Source organism: Carettochelys insculpta, chromosome 12 (assembly GCF_033958435.1).
Source record: "Carettochelys insculpta isolate YL-2023 chromosome 12, ASM3395843v1, whole genome shotgun sequence".
NCBI lineage: Eukaryota > Metazoa > Chordata > Testudines > Carettochelyidae > Carettochelys > Carettochelys insculpta.
The window spans coordinates 2,176,109-2,196,530 of NC_134148.1; the positions used below are offsets into that span (position 1 = coordinate 2,176,109).

Consider the following 20,422-nt stretch of genomic DNA (forward strand, 5'->3'; position numbering starts at 1 on the left):
AGTTTGCAAGGACATTTATTCTACTTGTAAGTTTAATTAGTGTGGCAGGGATTCTCCCATCTGGCACACAGCTGGAAATAGGTACACCAGCACCAGCACAGAGCAGTTCCTTCAACATCAATCTCTGTATACTTTAAAGACGCTTTGAATTGTTCATTTAACACACACAACACTTGTTGGTAGGGAAAAATGGAAAAAACGGAAAAACGTTAAGAAAGGGTAACATGATACCACCCCTCAATTGTGGTACTTACATAACTGTGTTGTCATCAACTAAGATATCACAGCCGTGAGCAGGGCATGAAATAGTCTGGAAAAAGAATAAATGGGTCAAGTAAGGTCATGGAATTTTTTTGTGCTCCTTTACCCTCATGAAGAAACCCAAGGGATTTTATTGCAACTAGTCATATTTGCTCAACAGAATCAGAACTCCAGATGTGTCAGCCAGACCCACCTCCCTGAGCAGCATGACATCTAGCCATGGCTAAGATTCCATACAGCTCCCCATCAAACCTACACACACACTGTAGATGAAGGATGTAACCACCAAGACTTGTTTATTCATTTTTATTGGGAAAGACTCCTGACTCCATCCCACCCTTCCCTCTTCCCCATCAACACCAGCACAAGTCACACAATACAATAGTTACCTGTCCCATGCCTTCCTCCATTATTTTGGTAGTTAAATACTCACTCCAGCACTGCATACAGAACTTATGTCCACACTCTAGGCCAGTAAAATACTGCAACAATAAAGACACATTACTACAGGCATTCTGTCCTTCCTGGAGCTATGCAGTTTTGCTTAATCTCTTACTCGCAATACAGACTGACTGTGCCAACAATACCCTATTGTTCACTCTGTATCATTATCACAACTCCACATTATTATAGCGGCTTTAAATGTGTACTCAGTGTGGCTTCAGTCTACATCCCTCACAGCTGCAGGAAAAAACTGTCCGTCACTTTAGGTTATGTCTACACCTGAAGCTGTACGGGTGGGTGAGAGGTTGAGTCCCAGCTTTAGCCGACCTACTTGCGCTAGCTCTCATTGATCTAGCATACTAAAATTAGCGGTGTAGTCACAGTAGCGAAAGCAACAGCACAGGTTAGACCTTATCCTCTTTTAACCTGTTCAGATGTCAGGACTACCTGAGACAGCTGGATAATGCACCAATGCCCATGCCACCACAATTACAATACTACTCATGTACCTGGTGTGAGACTTTCTGCCCTTATTATGTGGGTAAGTCACAAACAAATGCTGCAGCATGAAATGAGATTACAGTTAAAATAACCATGATTTTGTTTCCTGCACTCTCATCTTTCTGCCTGGAGATCGCATTCAGGCACTCTCAGTTCCAGGATGATTACCAACCATACCTGTCCAAGGCAGCTAAGCTACCACCCATGCAGACAGAAGCAGCCAGGGAAAAAGAGGGACTTGGGTGTGTTATGAGACTAACATGGAGTAATAAGCCTTTACAGCATTAGAGGTCTGCATGACTTGATGTACAAAGCTAACTTTCAATATGTCAACTTCCTTGGTACACTGTTCAGCCTTGTGATCAGATGAACACCTGGTTCCAAAGGAGCCTAAAGAACCTAATGGCTGAAATAAGTAACCGACTGAGATTTGATAGAAGTATTCAGCTATACACCATGCAAACAGCCACCCACCAAGCATGACTTTCACTTTGTATGCATTACGCTCTACACCAGCATTGGGCAACAACTTTTGCTGGGGCTGGGGGGGAGCTACAAATTTTCATAAGCTGTCAGGGGCACACATTTCTTACCTCCCCATCTTTCACCTATTCCAGGGATGGACAAAATACAGCCCACAGGCAGATCCAGTCCACAGACTGGATCTGGTCACGTACTATTTATACCCCACTACCAGGGTAGCAGTGGAGGCCAAGGAGCCATGAGCCCAGAGCCCTTTAAACTGCTGCTATTTACAAGGCTCGCAAACTCCCCACCCTGCTGTTGCTGTGATAATGGTTGGGAGCTGCAGGCTTTTTAAATAGTTACAGGAACCCCAGGCAGTGCAGTAGCAGTGGGGGCTGGGACCCCTTTAAAACAGCACTAATTTGAGAGGCTCTGGGCTCACAACCACACCACTCCTGCACTGCCTAGCCACCACCTGTGGTTCCTACGGCTATTTAAAAGACGTGTAGCTCCTGGTCCCCCACCACAATCCCAGCAGCAGGACATTAACAGTATGCAGCCCACAGGCTGGATCCAAGCATTGGGAGGGCTGATTGCAACCTGTGGGCTGCATTTTGCCCAGTCCTGCAACAGAAGTAAGATTTTGGCACATAAAAGGCCTTCACCTTGGGCAGAGGGTGGAGAAGGGAAGAAATCACATTTCTTTCAGAAGCAAGCACTTACGAACACCACGCAAGTTTTACATCTCTTTGGGCATATGACACCAGAGTATAATTAATGTATGCTCCTTCTCAGGCACCGCTTGGTGGAGTGGGGGAGGGGAGGGTACTCCCTCTCCTCTAGGCCCTGTGGAATCCACTGGGCCAGTCTAGATTAGAAATTCTTCTTAGAGCCATATACGCTAAGACCACTCTGCATTCCCCTCTACTAACAGGCAGCTCAAAGCAGGCCAAGGGACAACACAGGGCTTTGCCTTTAAGTGGAAGTTCCTTGTGGGAGAAGCCCTTCCTCTTTTAATCACTCAGCGATCAATACAGACAGAGGGCCAACATCTCCACATTGGAGACAACCTGGTTCAGTTTTCAATTATTTGAACATCCTGTTCAGGATGACACCTGAGGAGCTGCAAACATCCCCATCTGCTTGAACTATGCTCTCCTTGAGATGGAGCCCCAGTAGAATGACAGTGGGGTTTTTTTCGTTTTTTAGAGAAGTCTTCAGAAATCTCTGGCACATGCGAGTAGAATTATGGGAGACTACAGATTTGGAGATTCCACTATGATAAACCCTCAAATTACATGGGGGTTGCATTCCTGCAACCCTCTCATAACTACGTGTTGCACAGTTTTCCAGGCCCTGAAAGCAGCAGGGAGACAGGAACCAGGCTGCCACTTGGTTCCCAGCTCCCCACCATTTGGGGGACCAGCTTAGCTCCTGGCTCTCCTGCCTTGCAGAGTCAAGAAATTTACCTGGGCAGCAGCCTTGGTCAGTTTCCTGGCTCTAGCCAGTGGAGGGGAGCCTTGCTCCCAGCTGCTCTCTGCTCTTGGGAGCCAGGAAACTGAGGAGGGCTGCTGCCCTGGTCAGTTTCCCTGTTACCAGTTTCCCTGTTCTGCAAGTAGAGGGGAGCTGGGAGCCAGGCTGCCTTTTGGTTCCCAGCTCCCTGCCACTCCAGTGACCAAGAAACTGCTCCTGTCAGGGGCATCAGTCATGGTAACCCAAGAAACATGCAAGTTGGGTGCACGATCGAGGGTTTACTGTAGTTTGCTTCAGTTCTAGGGTTACCATGGCACAGAAGTCTCATCTACCAGGGATGGGAGTTTGCAGCCTAGAACTATCATTACCAAGGATATCCTTTAATGGCTTTTACATATTGGCAAGGTACTGCACTGAAAAGTCACTCACCAGAGAGCAGCACGTTATCAGAGCAGTAACTCATCCATGTAGACAGGCTCCCAGCAGGGGAGCTAAGACCCTTGTGGAGGTGGTTCACTAACCTTACGCAAGCAGTTATACCAAAAGAAACATCAGCGCCCTGATGACAAGCGAAGGGACTTCAAAGCGCCTGAGGCTACACGCATGCCAGCACTTCGAAGTTTGACGCTTCTAACTTGCCACGGGGAAAAGTTCGGCCAATGAAGTGCTGTGCATTCACCACAGCACTTCATTAGTAACCTCCCATGGCCCTGATTACCATGCCCCCTTCAAAGCCGGGGGAAAGTATAGACAAGCCCCTTATGGAATTTAAGTTCCAATAAAGAAATGGAAGCTCCTGATGGATCCTGGTTGCTGGCAGAGCCACAGACAGTTATGTTTGAGACATAAGACTTTTTACTGCTCGTCCTTCCTCTGTCTGTTCTGTCCCTCTGTCGCATTCCCCACATCCAAACTGTCAGTCTTCTGAGACAGGACCAGTTATGTCTGCACAGCACATAGCAGCCTTGAAACAAATAGCTTACATCTGAGAATTTCTGCAAAAAAGTAAACTAGTCAATTATGTCATAACTCAGGAGACTGAACTACAGTCACTGGAGGACTGTTCCACCTAAGATGTTCCATGAACACAGACCCACTGTTCACATAGTTCCACATCTGCTAGTTACATTCATTGCATGAGAGACTCATTTTCCCTCAAATCCCATTTCGGTTTTATCCTGAACTTTTCAGTGTGTTTATTCTGGGGTACCATGTGTTCCTCAAAATATTTTCCATCTCCTATTTCAGTTATATCCACCAGCTTTTCCTGTGGAATTTTTGCACCACTCCAGTTTTTAGGCTCCTGTGACTTTTTAGCATGTTTCATTGTGCCACTGACCTTTCAAAAATAATTTGATCTAATTGTTTGGTATGTACTTTACTGAATATCTTTACTGCATTGCTGCCCACAACCTGACACCCCCCCCTTAAAGTGAGCCACATTTTATGTTTCTGCAAATACAGTAATTGTTAATAGACTGCTGGAATGTAACAAGCCTAATTCTGGACACGATAGTGGTTTACAATGCAAATAACAAAACAATTAAAAATTAACACTTCTCTTTCATTTCTCAAATATAATACCACAATCTTACCTGAATCTAATCATTTCTATGCAAAATAATTTAGTGCATTGCAAATTTCATGACACAACTCAAAGTATATTTTAGCTGTACAGTAGAATCTCAGTTAGACAAGAGGTTATGGACTTTGGCCATGGGTAGGGGAGAGGGAAGAAAAGACTCTCTCTCTAAATCCCCAGTGCTCCTGAGTATAGAGGTCCTGAGCTCTGCCCACTTCTTGGGCTCTGGCACCTCAGCAACTGTAGCCCAACTACCCAGGGCTGACGCCTAAGCCTTTGCTTTTTTCCTTTTGGTCTGTGCTGTAGCCTGCTCACAGCGCATCTGGATGACAGTAAACCCGTAGCCCTGGTGGTTATATGTCTGTGGTTCTATTGCATCTGCATGAACAAGCAAAAACTGGCATTTGCTAAACTTTAAAATTTGAAGATGTGCCTGTCTTTCTGCTTCTCTGATGAATTACCATCCTGCCCTCAATACATGTTCATGTTGCAGATATTATGCTTTAATTAAAAATGATTATTCTTTGTCTCCATCTGCTGGTAGGGAAACATATTTAGTCATATAACACTACGTCTACATTACGAGACAAAGTCGAATTTAAGGCAGTCAGCTCGATATTCCGACGTGACCATCTTCAGCATAAATATCATTAGCTCAATTTAGGGAGCACTAACATCGATATAATGTTGTCGGAACCGGCTGGAGGCAGCGTCAAGTTTGAATTTAAAAGTTCAAATAAAGGCCAGTGTAGAAGCACCATGTCTTAAAATTGAACTAATTAGCCTCCAGAGGTGTCCCACAACGCCCCTCAGTGCTCCGTTCTGGCCACTGCTCTCCAGGTGCACATGAATTAGGTAACAAAGACCGTGAATTTCAATCCGGGCCAGGAAGCTGTGGGGTCATGTTTGTATGAGAGGCTGAGAAACATCTTTCTTCCTTTGCTATTAGCACTGTGAGCACATCTACCCATTACAAATAGTCCCAACATGGAGTTGGCGGTTCTGCCTCTACTTCTGCTAGCTGAGCACTCGGTATTTTTTTCCCCTGACGCTGCCTGGTGCCAGCTGCTGTCCACCACAGGACATGGCAGCAAGGCTGTTGTGGGGGCCATGTTTGTATAAGAGGCCAAGAAACTTCTCAGCTGTTTACATTTGTGCCCAAACCCCCCTTTCTCCTCCCATAGGTGCCATGCAGTCGGGGTCTTCCCTGCACTCAACTACATCACATGGCTAGTCCCAACCCAGTAAAAAGGATGCGCCTGCCGTTTGATGCTGACCATGCTTACACACGGTTACAGCTCCAAGGGCAGGAAAGATTTTCAAAGGCATTGCTACCACCAGAGGGAAAGTATCCCCTGGGTGGTTAAGATTTTTGGGGGCTTGCAGATGCCCGGGGGCGGGGAGGAAGACCACCTCAACTGCCCTCCCACCCCAACAAGGACTCACGAACTGTTCCCAGAGGTGACGCCCAGGCCCAAGTGGCCCTTGAGCCACACCCCACAGCTAAAAAAGATTTTTGGGAACCATATCAACTAGCCATTCAACCTCCAAAATACCAAACTGCACCATAATGGCAATGAAATTTGGCGAGCACCATCCCTCATCCTGGCAACGTCTATGTAAAGAGGGAAGCCAAAAAATTTTTTCCTAGCCTTTTCTAACCTCTTTCTTCTAACTTTGGGCCCCTTCACACAGGGAAGAGTGGGTCGAGGGCCAGCTGAGAATGAAGACTGTACACAGAAGCTGTGTAATGGACTGGGAAGCCAAAAACCCTCCATCACCAAATCTTTTTTCAAAACCTTTACTATCTACTCGTCCGTCATGCTTTTCATTGTCCCTGTATTATTTTCATAATTCAGTTACAGCTACACTTTTTTTAAAAGGCAATTCAATTTTAGAAGAGATTTCTGTGCATTTGGTGATCTTTGATTCACTAATTTTCTTTCCTTCCACGTGGAAAAATGGACATTTTCTTACCACAGCAGGGGAATGAGGGCAAGTGAATGTAGGAACAAGAGCGAAAATACCCAGAATGCTACAGGGATGAGGAAACTGTGGGATAGGTTCCCACAATGCACTGCTGCAAGTTGATATTTGCCAACTGAGGTGGCAGCAATAAGTCAACTTTGAGATGAGGACAGTCAAATTTGAACTTATAAAATCCAGTGTTACAAAACTGATATAAATAAATACAAATTTATCTCAGTGTAGACATAGCCATATGGAGTACATGATCAGAATTAAGAGAAAATGCTGCCCTGTAGCCTGAACTCCTTGATTCTCAAAAACACAGACATCCCCCCAAAGATGATCCAATCACATTTAGCAAACCTGAAACCTGAAAAGTAGTATTCACTTGAAAAAAATAATCCATTTAAAACAATGTATTACACATGATATTCCTCTGCAGCATCCCAAACATTACTTTGCAGCCTTGGGCTAACATGAGATCCAAAAATGGCAATCTGATTTGAAACTGATCTTCAGCAAGACAAGAAACCATAGACTATTCTCACTTGGGGGGGGGGGGACGGGACACAAAACAAAACTAAAAAAGCTAAATTTTTGAATGTTCGAGTTTATTTTTAAAAAACAGTGACAAGAGGGAAAATTTTTTTCAGACATAGCGTACTGAATTGCAGAGCAAGATTTATCAACATGTTAACACGTGGTTTGAACCAAGATGTGAATTTTCTGGGTCACTATGGGGCTCTTTTGCATACTTGGCTTAATCTAATTCTTGACTCTCCTCCCTCCCCTCCCCCTCTCTACTTGCTCACCTTGATAATTTTTTTCTGATTCGTCAACCTTGATTACTCTTTTGGTTCTCTCTGTCTTAAATATTGAGTCTTGTTCTGGTATGGCTATGGTCTGAAGAAGTGGGTCTATCCCACAAAAGCTCACCACCTAATAAATTATTTTGTTTGTCTTTAAAGTGCTACTTAAATGCTTTTTTTGTTTTGACAGGATTTAAAAGTAGAGGACCCTCCCGTAGCAGGATAGGGGAGGGGTGGAGGGCTTCATTTTATCTGCCATGTAATTTAGATTTCATCTGCTGGGTAAGATATTGGGCTAACAATACTTATCAGCTGCGACTGTTGCAGCAGAAAGTGCGCTATGAACTCTGAACCTGGAAAACAAAGGTTTTTCAGTTTTCTCTAGATGAGAAGTTTCAACTCCCTAGTGGTACTTCAATGTCCCCTTAAAAAGGCAATTTTTTGTTTGTTTGTTTGTTTCTCAGCACCTACCCGAGTTTTAAATGGTAATGCTTTTAATCAGTTTGCCCCTAAAACATGCAATTAAGTTTTCACTCTAACTAAAGGCAATTCTTCAATTTAAGACGAAAGACTTGCACTAAGCAATAAGCAACTGCTCTGGGCATTTAATGCCAAATACTCACCGAGTTAGGATAGTTCAGATAGCAAATCTGACAAGGCATGTCCTGGGCTGATGATCTTGTGTTCATCTGACGTGTTCGAGACTTTTTACTGGGGTTAATTACATGACACTCAGCAAAGAGCTTTTCCAGGTTCCCATCAAAGTACCTGCATGATGCACAAAGGAAGAGCATGAGAATGCAGCCACCACACTTACAAATATGAACAGAAATAAATTAGAGGCAATTATCTAATAATTCTCTTTTCAAAGAAGGTAGATTAATTAACAAATTAAAGAATTCTGCTTGTACCAGAGGACAGTTTCAATCCAAAATTGCATCAGTGTCTTTGTTCAGGTTATACTTTTGAGTAAACTCTACTAAATTCTCTGTTGCGTCCAGAGCGTCAGAAATAACTGCTAATAGCTCTATTATTTTTAAGAAGAATAGATCCAGACAACAACCCTTCACACTGGGACACAGGCTAGGACTGTACTGGAACGACTTAGGAAACTGGCAAAAGTTGGTTTCCCATGGAAATTTATGGGTGTGTTATAAGACACTGCCACGTCTTAATGTGCATTCCAATTAAGTTAGTACACAAATCTGACAGAGGTGAAGACCTAGCATATGTTTAACCTTTATTTCATATAGCCCATAGAAAGGGACAGCAAGGACCTGCCAGACACCCACTACATATGCAGCCGATGTAGTAAGGACTATCACTCTCATGTGGGCCTCCACAGTCACAGTCAACACTGCAAATGACGATCTTAAATGGAGTTACGAAGGGCACGATCCATCTAGTCTATGCAGACTGAAGGATGCCTTGGAATTTCATATAATGAAAGTAAAACTTAGGTTGTGTGTTGTATGAATTTGAGTAACAGAACAGGAACAAAGGTATAAAATTGCACAGGATGATTTGAATCATGGTCAGGAAACAGAAGTGATGGTGGCTACGTCTACACTCACATTGCCCTTTCAAAAGAGGAATGCAAATGAGAGAAATCAAAAATGCAAGTGAGGTCTTCATTTACATATCTCACGCTTTATTTGCATAATCTCTTTTCAGAAGGGATTCTTTCAAAAGAAAAAAAGCAGTGTAGACTGGGCCCTTTCAAAGAGTACCCTGTCTTCAAAAGAACCCTTATTCAAAAAAAATTAGGAATAAGGGGTCTTTCAAAGATGGGGTATATTTTGAAAAGGGCCCTGTGTACACTGCTGTTTTTCTTTTGAAAGAATCCCTTCTGAAACGAGCTTATGTAAACGAAGCATGGGATATGTAAATCAGTGCCACCTTTACATTTTTGATTTCCCTCATTTGCATTCCTCTTTCGAAAGAGGAACACAAATGAAGACACAGCTGCTGCATTTTGGAGTCAAAAGGCCAGTTTGATTTTCTGACAAAGTCACATGTTATTTGAATTTTTTTTTAAATAAATAATCTGATGTTGCATAGGAAAATGAGAAAGAGACAGGTGAACAAGCTGACAGAAAAACCTGAGCCGAGTGCTTCGGCCCCATGAACAGCAATTTCTATCCTCGTAGCTAGAAGACTAATAGGCAATTATCAAAACAAAAAGCAGTCAAGTAGCACTTTAAAGACTAGCAAAATAATTTATTAGATGAGCTTTCGTGGGACAGACCCACTTCTTCAGACCATAGCCAGACCAGAACAGATTCAATATTTAAGGCACAGAGAACCAAAAACAGTAATCAAGGAGGTCGTCAACCTCCTTGATTACTGTTTTTGGTTCACTTGTCTCATTCTCATTTTCCTATACAACATCAGTTTATTTAAAAAAAATTCAAACAACATGTGACTGTCAGAAATTCTTTGTCAACCTCCTTGACTACTGTTTTTGGTTCTCTGTGCCTTAAATATTGAGTCTGTTCTGGTATGGCTATGGTCTGAAGAAGTGGGTCTCTCCCACAAAAGCTCACCTTATAAATTATTTTGCTAGTCTTCAAAGTGCTACTTGACCGCTTTTTGTTTTGATAGTGTATAGACTAGCACGGCTCCCTCTCTGTTACTAATAGGCAATTAGCATAGAAATCTATTGATGAAACCACAGAGAAAGACCAAGCGTATATTCCAGTGCCCTTTGATCAAATGAAGCTTAAAGTTAAAGAAGCAATGGAGAGTTCTTCATGCAATTCAATTTCTTCACTCAAACTTTGGAGGCTTTTGTGTCAGGTAAATAGAGGAAAGGGGGGTATGGACTACTTTGTATGCTCAAAACCTCTTCAACAGGAAAGCTACAGAACAATAAATATGTCCTTATTCAAAGGGACAGGAAAACAAAAAAAAGAGGAGGCTGGGTCTAACTACACACTTACCTTGGTGTAACTACTTTGCTCAGTGAGGTGGAAAGTAATGTAGTTATAAGCACCTCCACGTCCATCTAGGCAGTGCTTCTCCCACCTATGTATCAGAGTGAAGCTGATAAGCCCATTGGCTTACAGAAACTTCACAGGAAGTGCTACAGCTGCTCTGAAGCAAGGCTGCATTGTAGAGCTGTCCCGAGCACATAACTTCTCTTTAGCTTTTAATGCCAAATCCATCCCAAGATCTCAACTATTAGCCTGTCAAAAAGTTACCTGTTTGCAAAAATCTGATGATAATCTGACCAGTGCTGGTTAGGTATTAGGCAAAGGTTCTCTTTTCAACCTTTCGACTACAGTGCAATGTAAACATCTTATATGTATATGGAAATTTTAATGCCATGTGGAAGTCAGATTGTGCTCACTTCTGGTGGCAGACAACAGCTCCCCTATTCTGCCACCATATCACCATGAGATCAGACAAGAAAGCTGAAAGTCACTTACTTGACATAATAAAGCAAGCCTCAGAGGGTTTCCATAAGTGAAACTGGCTTTGCAATTAGAACTGGCAAACAAGTTTGATGCACAAGAAGAAGAGGAGTTCTTCCCAAAAAAAATCCACAGGGAGCTAAGTCTGACACAGATGTTACAACCCTCTCCAGTCTTCAAATCAGCACTGGGACAAATGAACAAACTACAACACTTATGTAGTCCTTAACCCCATTTCTGCAATCTACTGAATTTATTCTTCCAGCTCCTTTATGAGACATGGAGAAAAGAGCACAAAAAACAATGTAAGCTGCCTGTGGCGAAGCAGAAAATGAACTCCGATTCCCAAGTTGCAGGATGCTAACAGCTACATCCTCTTTCCTCTCTGATCCATTATCAACATTCTAACATGAAATGTTTTATTAGTGAAGTGGTGTCCCAAGCAGAGGGACTTCCATGCCTGGAACTGGTTGGTACACAACAATGAAATCAAAGAACATTCCGTAGTGATTTTCAATTTGCCATTTATTTGAACTCCATCTCGACTCTCCTCCCTTCCCTTCTAAAAAAAAGCACCACTTTACTTCCAAGTCTCACAGCCACTGCTAGCCAGCACTTCCATGTGCCTTTGCTCCTACACAAGAAGGCTGGGAGAAGAGGTTCAAGAAGATCACCACCCCCTTCTCAAAGGATCACAAAGCAGCAGCAGCAGCAGCAAGAGGATCTGATTTTGAAACAATCTCAAGATACCCCAAGATGTTCTATGAGGTTGTGGCAGGTTCAGGTACTCATGGAGCCTGACCCATGAACTCATTTAATTGTAAATGGCTGAATGTGGGGGAATTAAAAGCACCATTTATTGTGACAGTTATTTCTCCCCTCCAAAAGTTAGCCAGTTAAATCCAACCCAGGTGGTGACTGCCTGAAAGCTACCACCATCTGATAATGATTCAGCAGAACTGGATTTGATTGTCTTTACCCTATTACCAACAGACACATGTCCCTGTAGCTAGATGTGTGGAGAAGCAGTCATAATTAAAGACTCTTAAAAGCCATGTACCTGATTTGACCCAAATCAAGGCATCGGAATGCTGGACTCTCCTGGAAACTACAAAGCCTCCTCTCAGTGGACAGTACAAGCTGCTTGCTGGATAGAAACAGGGACTCCGCACACAAAAGTCCGAGGAGCTGGAAGGTTTACTAGCTAACCTCTCCTTCCTATCAGGTGGGGCCAATGCTGCTTCAATTGTTCTAAAGCCCGGGGTTTTCAGCAATTCTCCGCCAGCTGTACACATATTAAATGACTTTTTTCACCAAATAAATGTTTTTTTTTTAAAAGAAATTTTGTTCTTCACCACCACTAACTGAGGTGGCCAGGGACACCAAAGGATATAAACTAAGAACCAAAATTGGTACAATGAGCCCAAAAGGGATGTTAAAACATTCATCCTGCCTTCTCTCGAGTTTAACAGCTAATTTAGACCCTGCCACCTTGGAAAAAATATTCCCAACTAGATGTGTGTTGATTACTTTACATTTAAACTGGGTTTTCAGCAGTCACTCTGTTGCCAAGGCACCCAACTCTACGTGACTGCTGTGTGACTGTTCGCAGTCCACTCTGGGTTTAAATAGCTTGACTCATTTTGTATCATTTGCCAAAGTAGGCAGCTTACTGCTTAGCCCCTTTTTTGGCTCATTTATGAATATACTGACCTGTACTGCTCCCACCACTGAGACAACCACTATTTGTCTCCCTCCACTGTGAAAACAAGCCATTTATTCCCACCTTTTTCTCTTACCCTTTACCCCAGGGACGGGCAAATACCAGCCAGCGGGACAAATCTGGGACCCCTGGGGAGGCCGCCTGCCTGCCACAGCCCCAGTCTGCTCAAAGCAGCTGGTTGCCAGGGCTGTGCCCCTCTAGGTGCTGCATGTGGCTTCCAGGAGGTGGGGTTTCCAGCCAGTGGGAGCATCCAGGATTGTGCAGGGAGTGGGGACAGCTTGCAAAGTCTCTTCCACCTCCCTCCATGCCATCAGCAAGCGGCATGGGCACTTAGACACGTGGCCCCAGCAGGCACCCACTTTGAATGGTCTGGGGCTGAGGGTCCCACTGGGCTACTTGTCGGGAGCCACCTAGGTAAGTGCCTTCCAGCCAGATCCTGCATCTGGCACCCCACCCCACTCCTGCACTCCCAATCCTTGCCCCTGGTCATGACCAACACCCTCTGCCCCAGCACAACTCCCTCCCAGACCCTGCACCCTATCCTACACCTCTCCCCCAAGAGAAAGTCCTCTCCTGCACCCCTACGCCTCCCCAGCACCTCAATCCCCTGCCCTAGGTCACAACCCAAGCCCTCTGCAGCCCCTCCTGCACCCTTCCCCCAGTTCATAATACTCTCCTGCACATATACTCTCTCCCAGATCCTGCACCCCAACCCCCTGCCCAAGGTCACAAACCTTCTCCTTCACTCAAACTCCCTCTCAGACCTGCTCCTGTACCCCAACATCCTACCTCAAGCTCTCTTCTGCATCCAACCTCTGTCCCAAACCCCACATCCCTCCATAGAAAAGCGTAGCACTTGACCACTTAATCTTGGCATGACATCCCATCAAAAAGTATTGCCCACCCCTGCTTTAATTACTAATCCACCAGAAGACACTTTTACCCCATGAATCCAAAGGTGACGCATGGAGGTGGAAAGTGGCATATGGGGTCATGTGCTCCCTTAGGTGGGTCACTTGCCCCCTCTACATTTCAATTGCTGAAATGGGGTGTGTCCTTACTCTACCCACACCCACCCCCACACCCCTGCATCCTTACTTAATAGTAAAGGTTGGTGAGAGATCTTGTCAAAGGCCTTCTTAAAGTCCAAGTACACAATATAGACTGGATCACCTTTGTCCGCACACTTGACAACACCTTCAAAAAATTAATTCTAAGATTGGTGGGGAATGATTTCCCCTTAAAGGCCACATTTAACTCTTCCTCCAACCTAATATGTTCATCTGTTTGTCTGTCACAGTTTCAACCAATTTGCCTGATACTGAAATTAGGTTTACTGGCCCATAATTGCCATTGAGCTCCCAGATTTTTATTTATTTTATCTTTTTTTAAAATTCATGCCATTAACTCTCCCCCGTCATCTGGTTCAGATGCTGATGAAAGTGGTAATTTACCTATCAGTTAGTAGTTCTGTTATTTCATACTAGAGTTCCTTCAGAACTCAGGTAACTTAAATTGATCATTTTATTCCAAAACATCAATCTAGGACATCCTCAGATTTGTCACCTAAAACACATGGCTCAGGTGTGGGAATCTCCTTCATCCTCAGCAACAAAGACTGATGCATAAAATTAATTTAGCTTCTTTGCAATGATCCTATATATATTCTTTGAGGGCTTCTTTAATACCTAGCTTGTTCAGTGGTCCCAATGTTTGGCAGGCTTCCTGCTTCTGATGCACTTAACATTTTTGCTGTTTGTTCTTTTGCCAGTTGCTCTTTGATTTCTTTTGGCCTGTCTGATTACATTTTTGAAGTTGTCTTGCCAGAATTTAGGATTCTTACTCTCCTAAGTAGGCCCTGGCTTCTAATTTTTAATCGATATCCATCTCTAAACACTTTTCACACACTGTTTAGCTGCAGTGACATTTTGAGCCTCTCTCATGGTGTTTTTAAAGAAACTCCATGCAGCTTGCAGGCATTTCACTCTTGTAACCATTCCTTTCCATTTGTTTAACTTTCTTCCTCACATTTGTGTAACTCCTTTTTTGAAGTTAAATGGTATTAAGTGGGTTTCTTTGGTGTTTAAGATCTTGACACAGATGTTTATTAAAATTCACAGGCTAGCAACCTGAGCTCTGTTACCAGGGACTGATGTAAAAGTCACAGACATTTGTTACAGCCATGGGTTCTATCACCTGCATGACCAAATCATATCCTTAATTATTACTGAGCAGATCAGCTATACTCACTCACCTCTTAGATCACATCCTGTGTGCCATGGGGAACAAAAGCATGAATTGGCTGTCCCCTTGCATGTTCTAGGACAGGCTACTCCAAGCAGCAATCAATGGTGTCTAGAGATTTTTATCTCTGCATCTCATCCTGAGATGACCTAGTTTCAACTGTCCCAATTTTGACTAGAAATGTCTCCCTTATTACTGGGTTGTTTGTTTTGGTAGCTTCTCTAACCTACCTTAGCATTTCACAATCAGTCACCATTCTGGTGAGGCAGGTGGTAGTACATTCCTACTGCTATACTGTAATTCAAATACAGAATTTCTATTCAAAGAGATTCTATGGTACAGCCTGGTTTATTTACGATTATTATATCTAATTATGCTTGCTTTCATATATAGCACCTCTCCTCCAGCAACATGATCGCCTCTGTCATTGGTGTAAGTCTGAAGTCTGTAGCCTGTTTCCCACTGATTATCTTTTCAATAACTACAATTTTGCACCTAAGGTTGTCTTCCTCTTCTAAATGACAACTTAGCAACAAATTCAAAGCAACCATTTCCATTCCCTCCTTTCAATTTTTGCCAACAGCAACAGTTACAATGTGAAAAGTTTAAACTGATCCTCAAAATGCCACGCGGGACTGACAGTTGGTGATAAGGCTGGCTCACTGAGTAAACTGGAATTCTTTGGCAGATTGCAGAGCAGACTTGAAAGCACTGAGATACCTTCCAGTACAAGCCCATGTCGAACTTTCTTCAATCACAGGTTTCAAGCACTTTGGTAATATGTGATGATCAAAAGAGTGGGAGGAAGGCAACACTGCCCAAAGGGGGCATGACAACCCGGGTCAAAAATATGCACTGGTGGGACTGACAGAAGAGAGATTCTGTGAGGCAGACTTTGCTCCGACAGATGTGCACCTCCCCATTGCTTTCACAGGATTTAGGTGAGTAATAACCCCTATAATTGGAACTTTTTAAACAATTCTGATTCACAAAAAGGAAAATGCAGCTCACTCAGCTATGCTGGATCCGCAAGGCTAAAAGCAAATTAAACAAGCAGTAATATTTTCATTCACTTATTTGCTGCTGCAAGATATTTAGCCACATCATTCTGAAGAAACAGATATGGGCTATTTAAATACTCTCGGATACTGCATGAAGAAAATTACAGAAATTTGTAAACGGACTGAAGATGTACAACATGGCAATTAGTTCCAAGAGTTTGGCAGGCAGTATAGACATACAGGTCAGTGATTTTAAAAACCACATGTTCCTAGTACAGGATTACTGTATTTGTGGCTAAGTAAAAACAGCACCTGCTTATTGAAAGAAGAGATCTGCTCCCTGTGTGCATTCAGGGATATCTTTTGCACAACATTTTTGCTTGTTGCAGTAACTAACTTGAACAGAAGATTAGGAGTCCCAGACGAACAGGACAATTTACATTCCCTTGTAAACAGCAAGGTATATAAAACATTCATAAAATTCTTTTGGATAGTACATTTAGTCATTTCTCATGCTCTGAAAATCTGCGTAGAAATAGTTGTAGCTTAAATCTCATGTAGTGCATCCAACTGAATGTTTCTTATAAACTTGTAATGCCGTTTCTTACGATGTGTATTTAAGCTTTTGCATTAACTATCATAGCCAGATTTCTGTGTAATGGAAGTGTATGAATTCTAACTTGAGTAAGTGTCCAACGACCGACACTGAATTCCTACTTACAACTATGTAGAATATCAGATACTTGGCACTGAATCATGGCCTTAACCTCTAATTTGAACCTGGAGAATTTAAATCCTGTCCATTCCTCACACTTGACAGAATTAAGCTCACTGGGAAGAACAGGCACTAGGGAGTTCATGTTTTAACTAAGGCATTCTTATTGTTTCTGTCAAGCCTACAAGAGGTTTAAGGACATTACCTCCTGTAAGTAATAAGACAAGCTCAAAACTCACATGCAATTAAGCAACTTCTTGGATTTAACAGAAGTTACTAATGGATGACAATATAAATGGATTTTTGAGTTCTTGTTTCAACTAATCTTTATTACGCAGTCTTTCTGAACATAACTGCACATGAAAAGATTTACATCCAAAAGTATTTTCTTCAATGTAACAAAATTCTGTACTTGTCCTGGAAATTGGAATAATGTGCAAACATCCCAGAGGCATTTGCAAAATGGTCTCAGTGGGTCTTAAGCTGTTTCAGAGGAGCTTTAAAAAAAAACAACAAAAAACAAAAAACAAAAACAAAAACAAAAAAACACCACACAACAGATTTCAAGTCATTAAAATGGAAAGAGTAGGTGCCCAATCCCACTGACTTTCCAAAGGGTTTCTAACCACTGTGTGTGGCTTTGAAAACTGTACATAATTCCCTGCCAACAGGTGTGTTAAAATGGGTTTCAAAGTGCAAGTACTAATAATGAGGAGTAAAATGCTTTACACATGGGTACTGGAATTACCTCCCCAAATATTACAAATCCAAGTAGTAAACTTCTTAAGGTTAAGCTCTGAAGATGTTAAAATATTTTAAAAGGTATGAAATCCACAAAAATAGAAATATGTACTTAGAGCTGCACTGGCAGAATATGCAGTACAGTTGTGAAGATCTGGGGCACCACTGGGTCTTAAAGGTCCACCCAACCATGGTCTTATCATCCCTGCTCTGTGGCTTTGTTTTCTCCATAAAAGATCTAGTTAACTTAAGTGGAAAAAGCCTGCCAGAGCTAACAGTAGAACCTGTGAAAGAGATATGCGCTTGGTAATGAATCATTTAACCAACATTTGCGAACCCGCCAATTTCTGAATTTACTGTGTTAGCCAACAGGACCCTAGTTTAAAATTTGTTTTAAGTATATTTCATTAATGTGTTGCTAAAGATTTTTAAAAAGTCACATCTCTAAAAAAAGACTTCTCCACAGCTGACATCTGGTATAGGGGCACCAGTTTAATAGTACCGTGTAGGGCACCATAAATCCTGTGGACAGCCCTGTACCTACTTCTGAAAATCTAAATATTCAGTGCAAGGTTGTATGAGGCAATTGTGGCCTCTACAGTTGTCTGCTATACACAGAGTACAGTAAACACACAATGCCAGGGGTCTGCAACTGAAATCGCAAGAAGAGACATTTTTCAAATCAACCCTTCAAGAGCCACAATGCATGTGAATACAAGACAGTCCTTAATGTCAAACCGTGCTTTTTATCACCCTTATTTTAAGAACAATGCACAAACAATTTGTGCCAGTTAGAAAGTTGTTACCCCCCATCCCTAGACTTTACCCCCTATGCTGCAAACCTCCCCCGCCACCCTCAGGCTTAACTCATCTCAGTGTGCAGTTCTGCCATGGCTGCGGCTGCTGTCTCCCCACCCCACTGCTCGCCACCGCCTCCTTCCCAGTGCAGCTGCACAGCTCCGGCAGGGGCAGGCTCGCATGCCCCTACCTGCAGCTTTCATGTCATCTTAAGATTTCCGCCCATATGGGGCAGCTCCCTGCCCAGCCAGCTTTCCCCTCCAGGGCTCCCTGCCCTGCCGCAGCTGACTGCTCCGGCTGCCAATGCTTAACCAACAAAACTAAATTCAGTTCATTCAACAGCATCCACCTGAATTTAGTTTTTTGTTTAAGTGGTGCTGGTGGCAGCAGCAGCTTCCAGAGCCAAAACTGACCCCTCAAAAGAGCCGCCTGTGGCTCCAGAGCCACAGGTTGCTGACCCCTGCACTATGCCATGCTTTATCTATTGTAACAGGCAGCATGGATTTGTGAAGAACAAATCATGCCAGACCAATCTAATAGCTTTTTTTGACAGGATAACAAGTCTTGTGATGAGGGACAGGCAGTGGATGTGATATACCTAGACTTTAAGGCATCTGACGTGGTCTTGCATGATCTTATCAATAAACTAAGCAAACACAATTTAGATGGGGCCACTATAAGATGGGTGCAAAACTGGCTGGATAACCAATCTCAGAGAACAAGAAGTCCTGTGGCACCTTATAGACTAACAGATAACTAAGTTTTCGTGGGTAAAGACCTGCTTCATCAGATGCATGAATGCGGGGGGTGGTCAGAGAAGTATTTAAAGAAGGGGGTCTCAGTAAAAGAGAGGGCCACAGCTCACAAGGTCTATTCAGTCAGGGTGGAAATGGCTTATCTGTAGTATACACCAAGAGAGGAGAAAACAAGTCAGATCATTCAGCGGGGATGTAGCCCATTGTCAGATTCTAATGTGGAGGTGTGAACATCCAGAGCTGCAGTAGACAGCCTGCCAACCTTAAATTCTCACCAGCAACTATACACCCCAACACATTAAGTCTAAACCTGCAACCAATTCCTGCAAACCTCTCTGCCAACTCTGCTCACATATCTACACCAGTGATATCACAGGACTTAACATCAACCATACCATCAGGGGCTCCTTTACCTGCACACCTACTAATGTAATATGTCATCATGTACCAGCAATGCCCCACTCCAATTGAAATTGGCCAAACTGGACAGCGTCTACGTAAAAATAAATGGACATAAATCAGACATCAGGAACGGTAATATACAAAAACCTGTAGGAGAACACTTCAATCTCCCTGGACACTCATTAACAGATTTAAAAGTAACAGTCCTACAACTAAAACATTTCAAAAATAAAATGGAGGAGAGAAATCTCCGAGCTGCAATTCATTTGCAAATTTGACTCCATCAACCAAGGATTAAGCAGAGACTGGGAGTGGCTGACCCCTTACAAAAGAATAAGTTACCTACGGAGGTTGAGGTTGTAAAATCTCCATTGCTGGAGATATTTAAGAGCAGGTTAGACAGACCTCTATCGGGGATGGTCTAGACGGTGTTTGGTCCTGCCAAGAGGGCAGAGAACTGGATTTGATGCCCTCTTGAGGTCCCTTCCAGTTCTAGTGTTCTACGATTCTTTGATATACAGCCAACATATCTTTCACTGAGTCAGCTATGGCTAGCCCCCAGTGCTCTTACTTTTACTGGCCAGATTAGATGTGTGATGCAGCTACCAAAGAATAATCCAAAACAATCAAGCAAAGCAAGCAACTTGATTTGTGAGGAAGCAATGGGAGGAAGGAGTCAATACATTATCCCTTCTATCAGCCCACACTGACTTTTTTGCTACCAAGAATGAGGGTGCATGAGCTATCATCTGGGTGCCTGTAACTTTCCTCTGGTATCTTACAAGAGGACATAACATGACATTTTCCAGTGTGGTTTTGTGCAATTTAAGACATTTATCCATTTGCTACATGTCCTGGAATTTCAAGATACTTTACCCCTTGGAATTAAGGGCAAGAGCACAAGTGCCTTACTGACCAAGAGAAATCAGAGCGAGCAAAGGACCTGTGGGCTATTCCAGGGGTCAAACAGGTCCCATCAGGTTGCAAGCACCTTCCCTTTTTTATCATTAGATGAAGATCCTGACACTTGGTTGTAACAAAATCTTAATATGGAAGAGGTTGAAAAATCAGTCTGTCACATTTTGACTTCTCAGGTGGCAGACATTTTTCAGCACACACTTGTG

The 20,422-nt window shown here is 43.0% G+C and overlaps 1 protein-coding gene across 2 annotated transcripts in view; it reads right to left on the reverse strand.

Annotated features, from left to right (window-relative positions):
• ARIH1 (ariadne RBR E3 ubiquitin protein ligase 1) overlaps positions 1 to 20,422 on the reverse strand; it is a 101,193-nt gene that overhangs the window by 31,801 nt on the left and 48,970 nt on the right. For both annotated transcript variants that reach the window (XM_075006435.1, XM_075006436.1), the window contains exons 3-5: positions 8,127 to 8,271; positions 651 to 743; positions 255 to 310 (exon numbers count right to left, since the gene is read on the reverse strand). In XM_075006435.1, the coding sequence (XP_074862536.1) occupies positions 255 to 310; positions 651 to 743; positions 8,127 to 8,271 (294 nt within the window). The remainder of the gene's footprint in view (positions 1 to 254; positions 311 to 650; positions 744 to 8,126; positions 8,272 to 20,422) is intronic.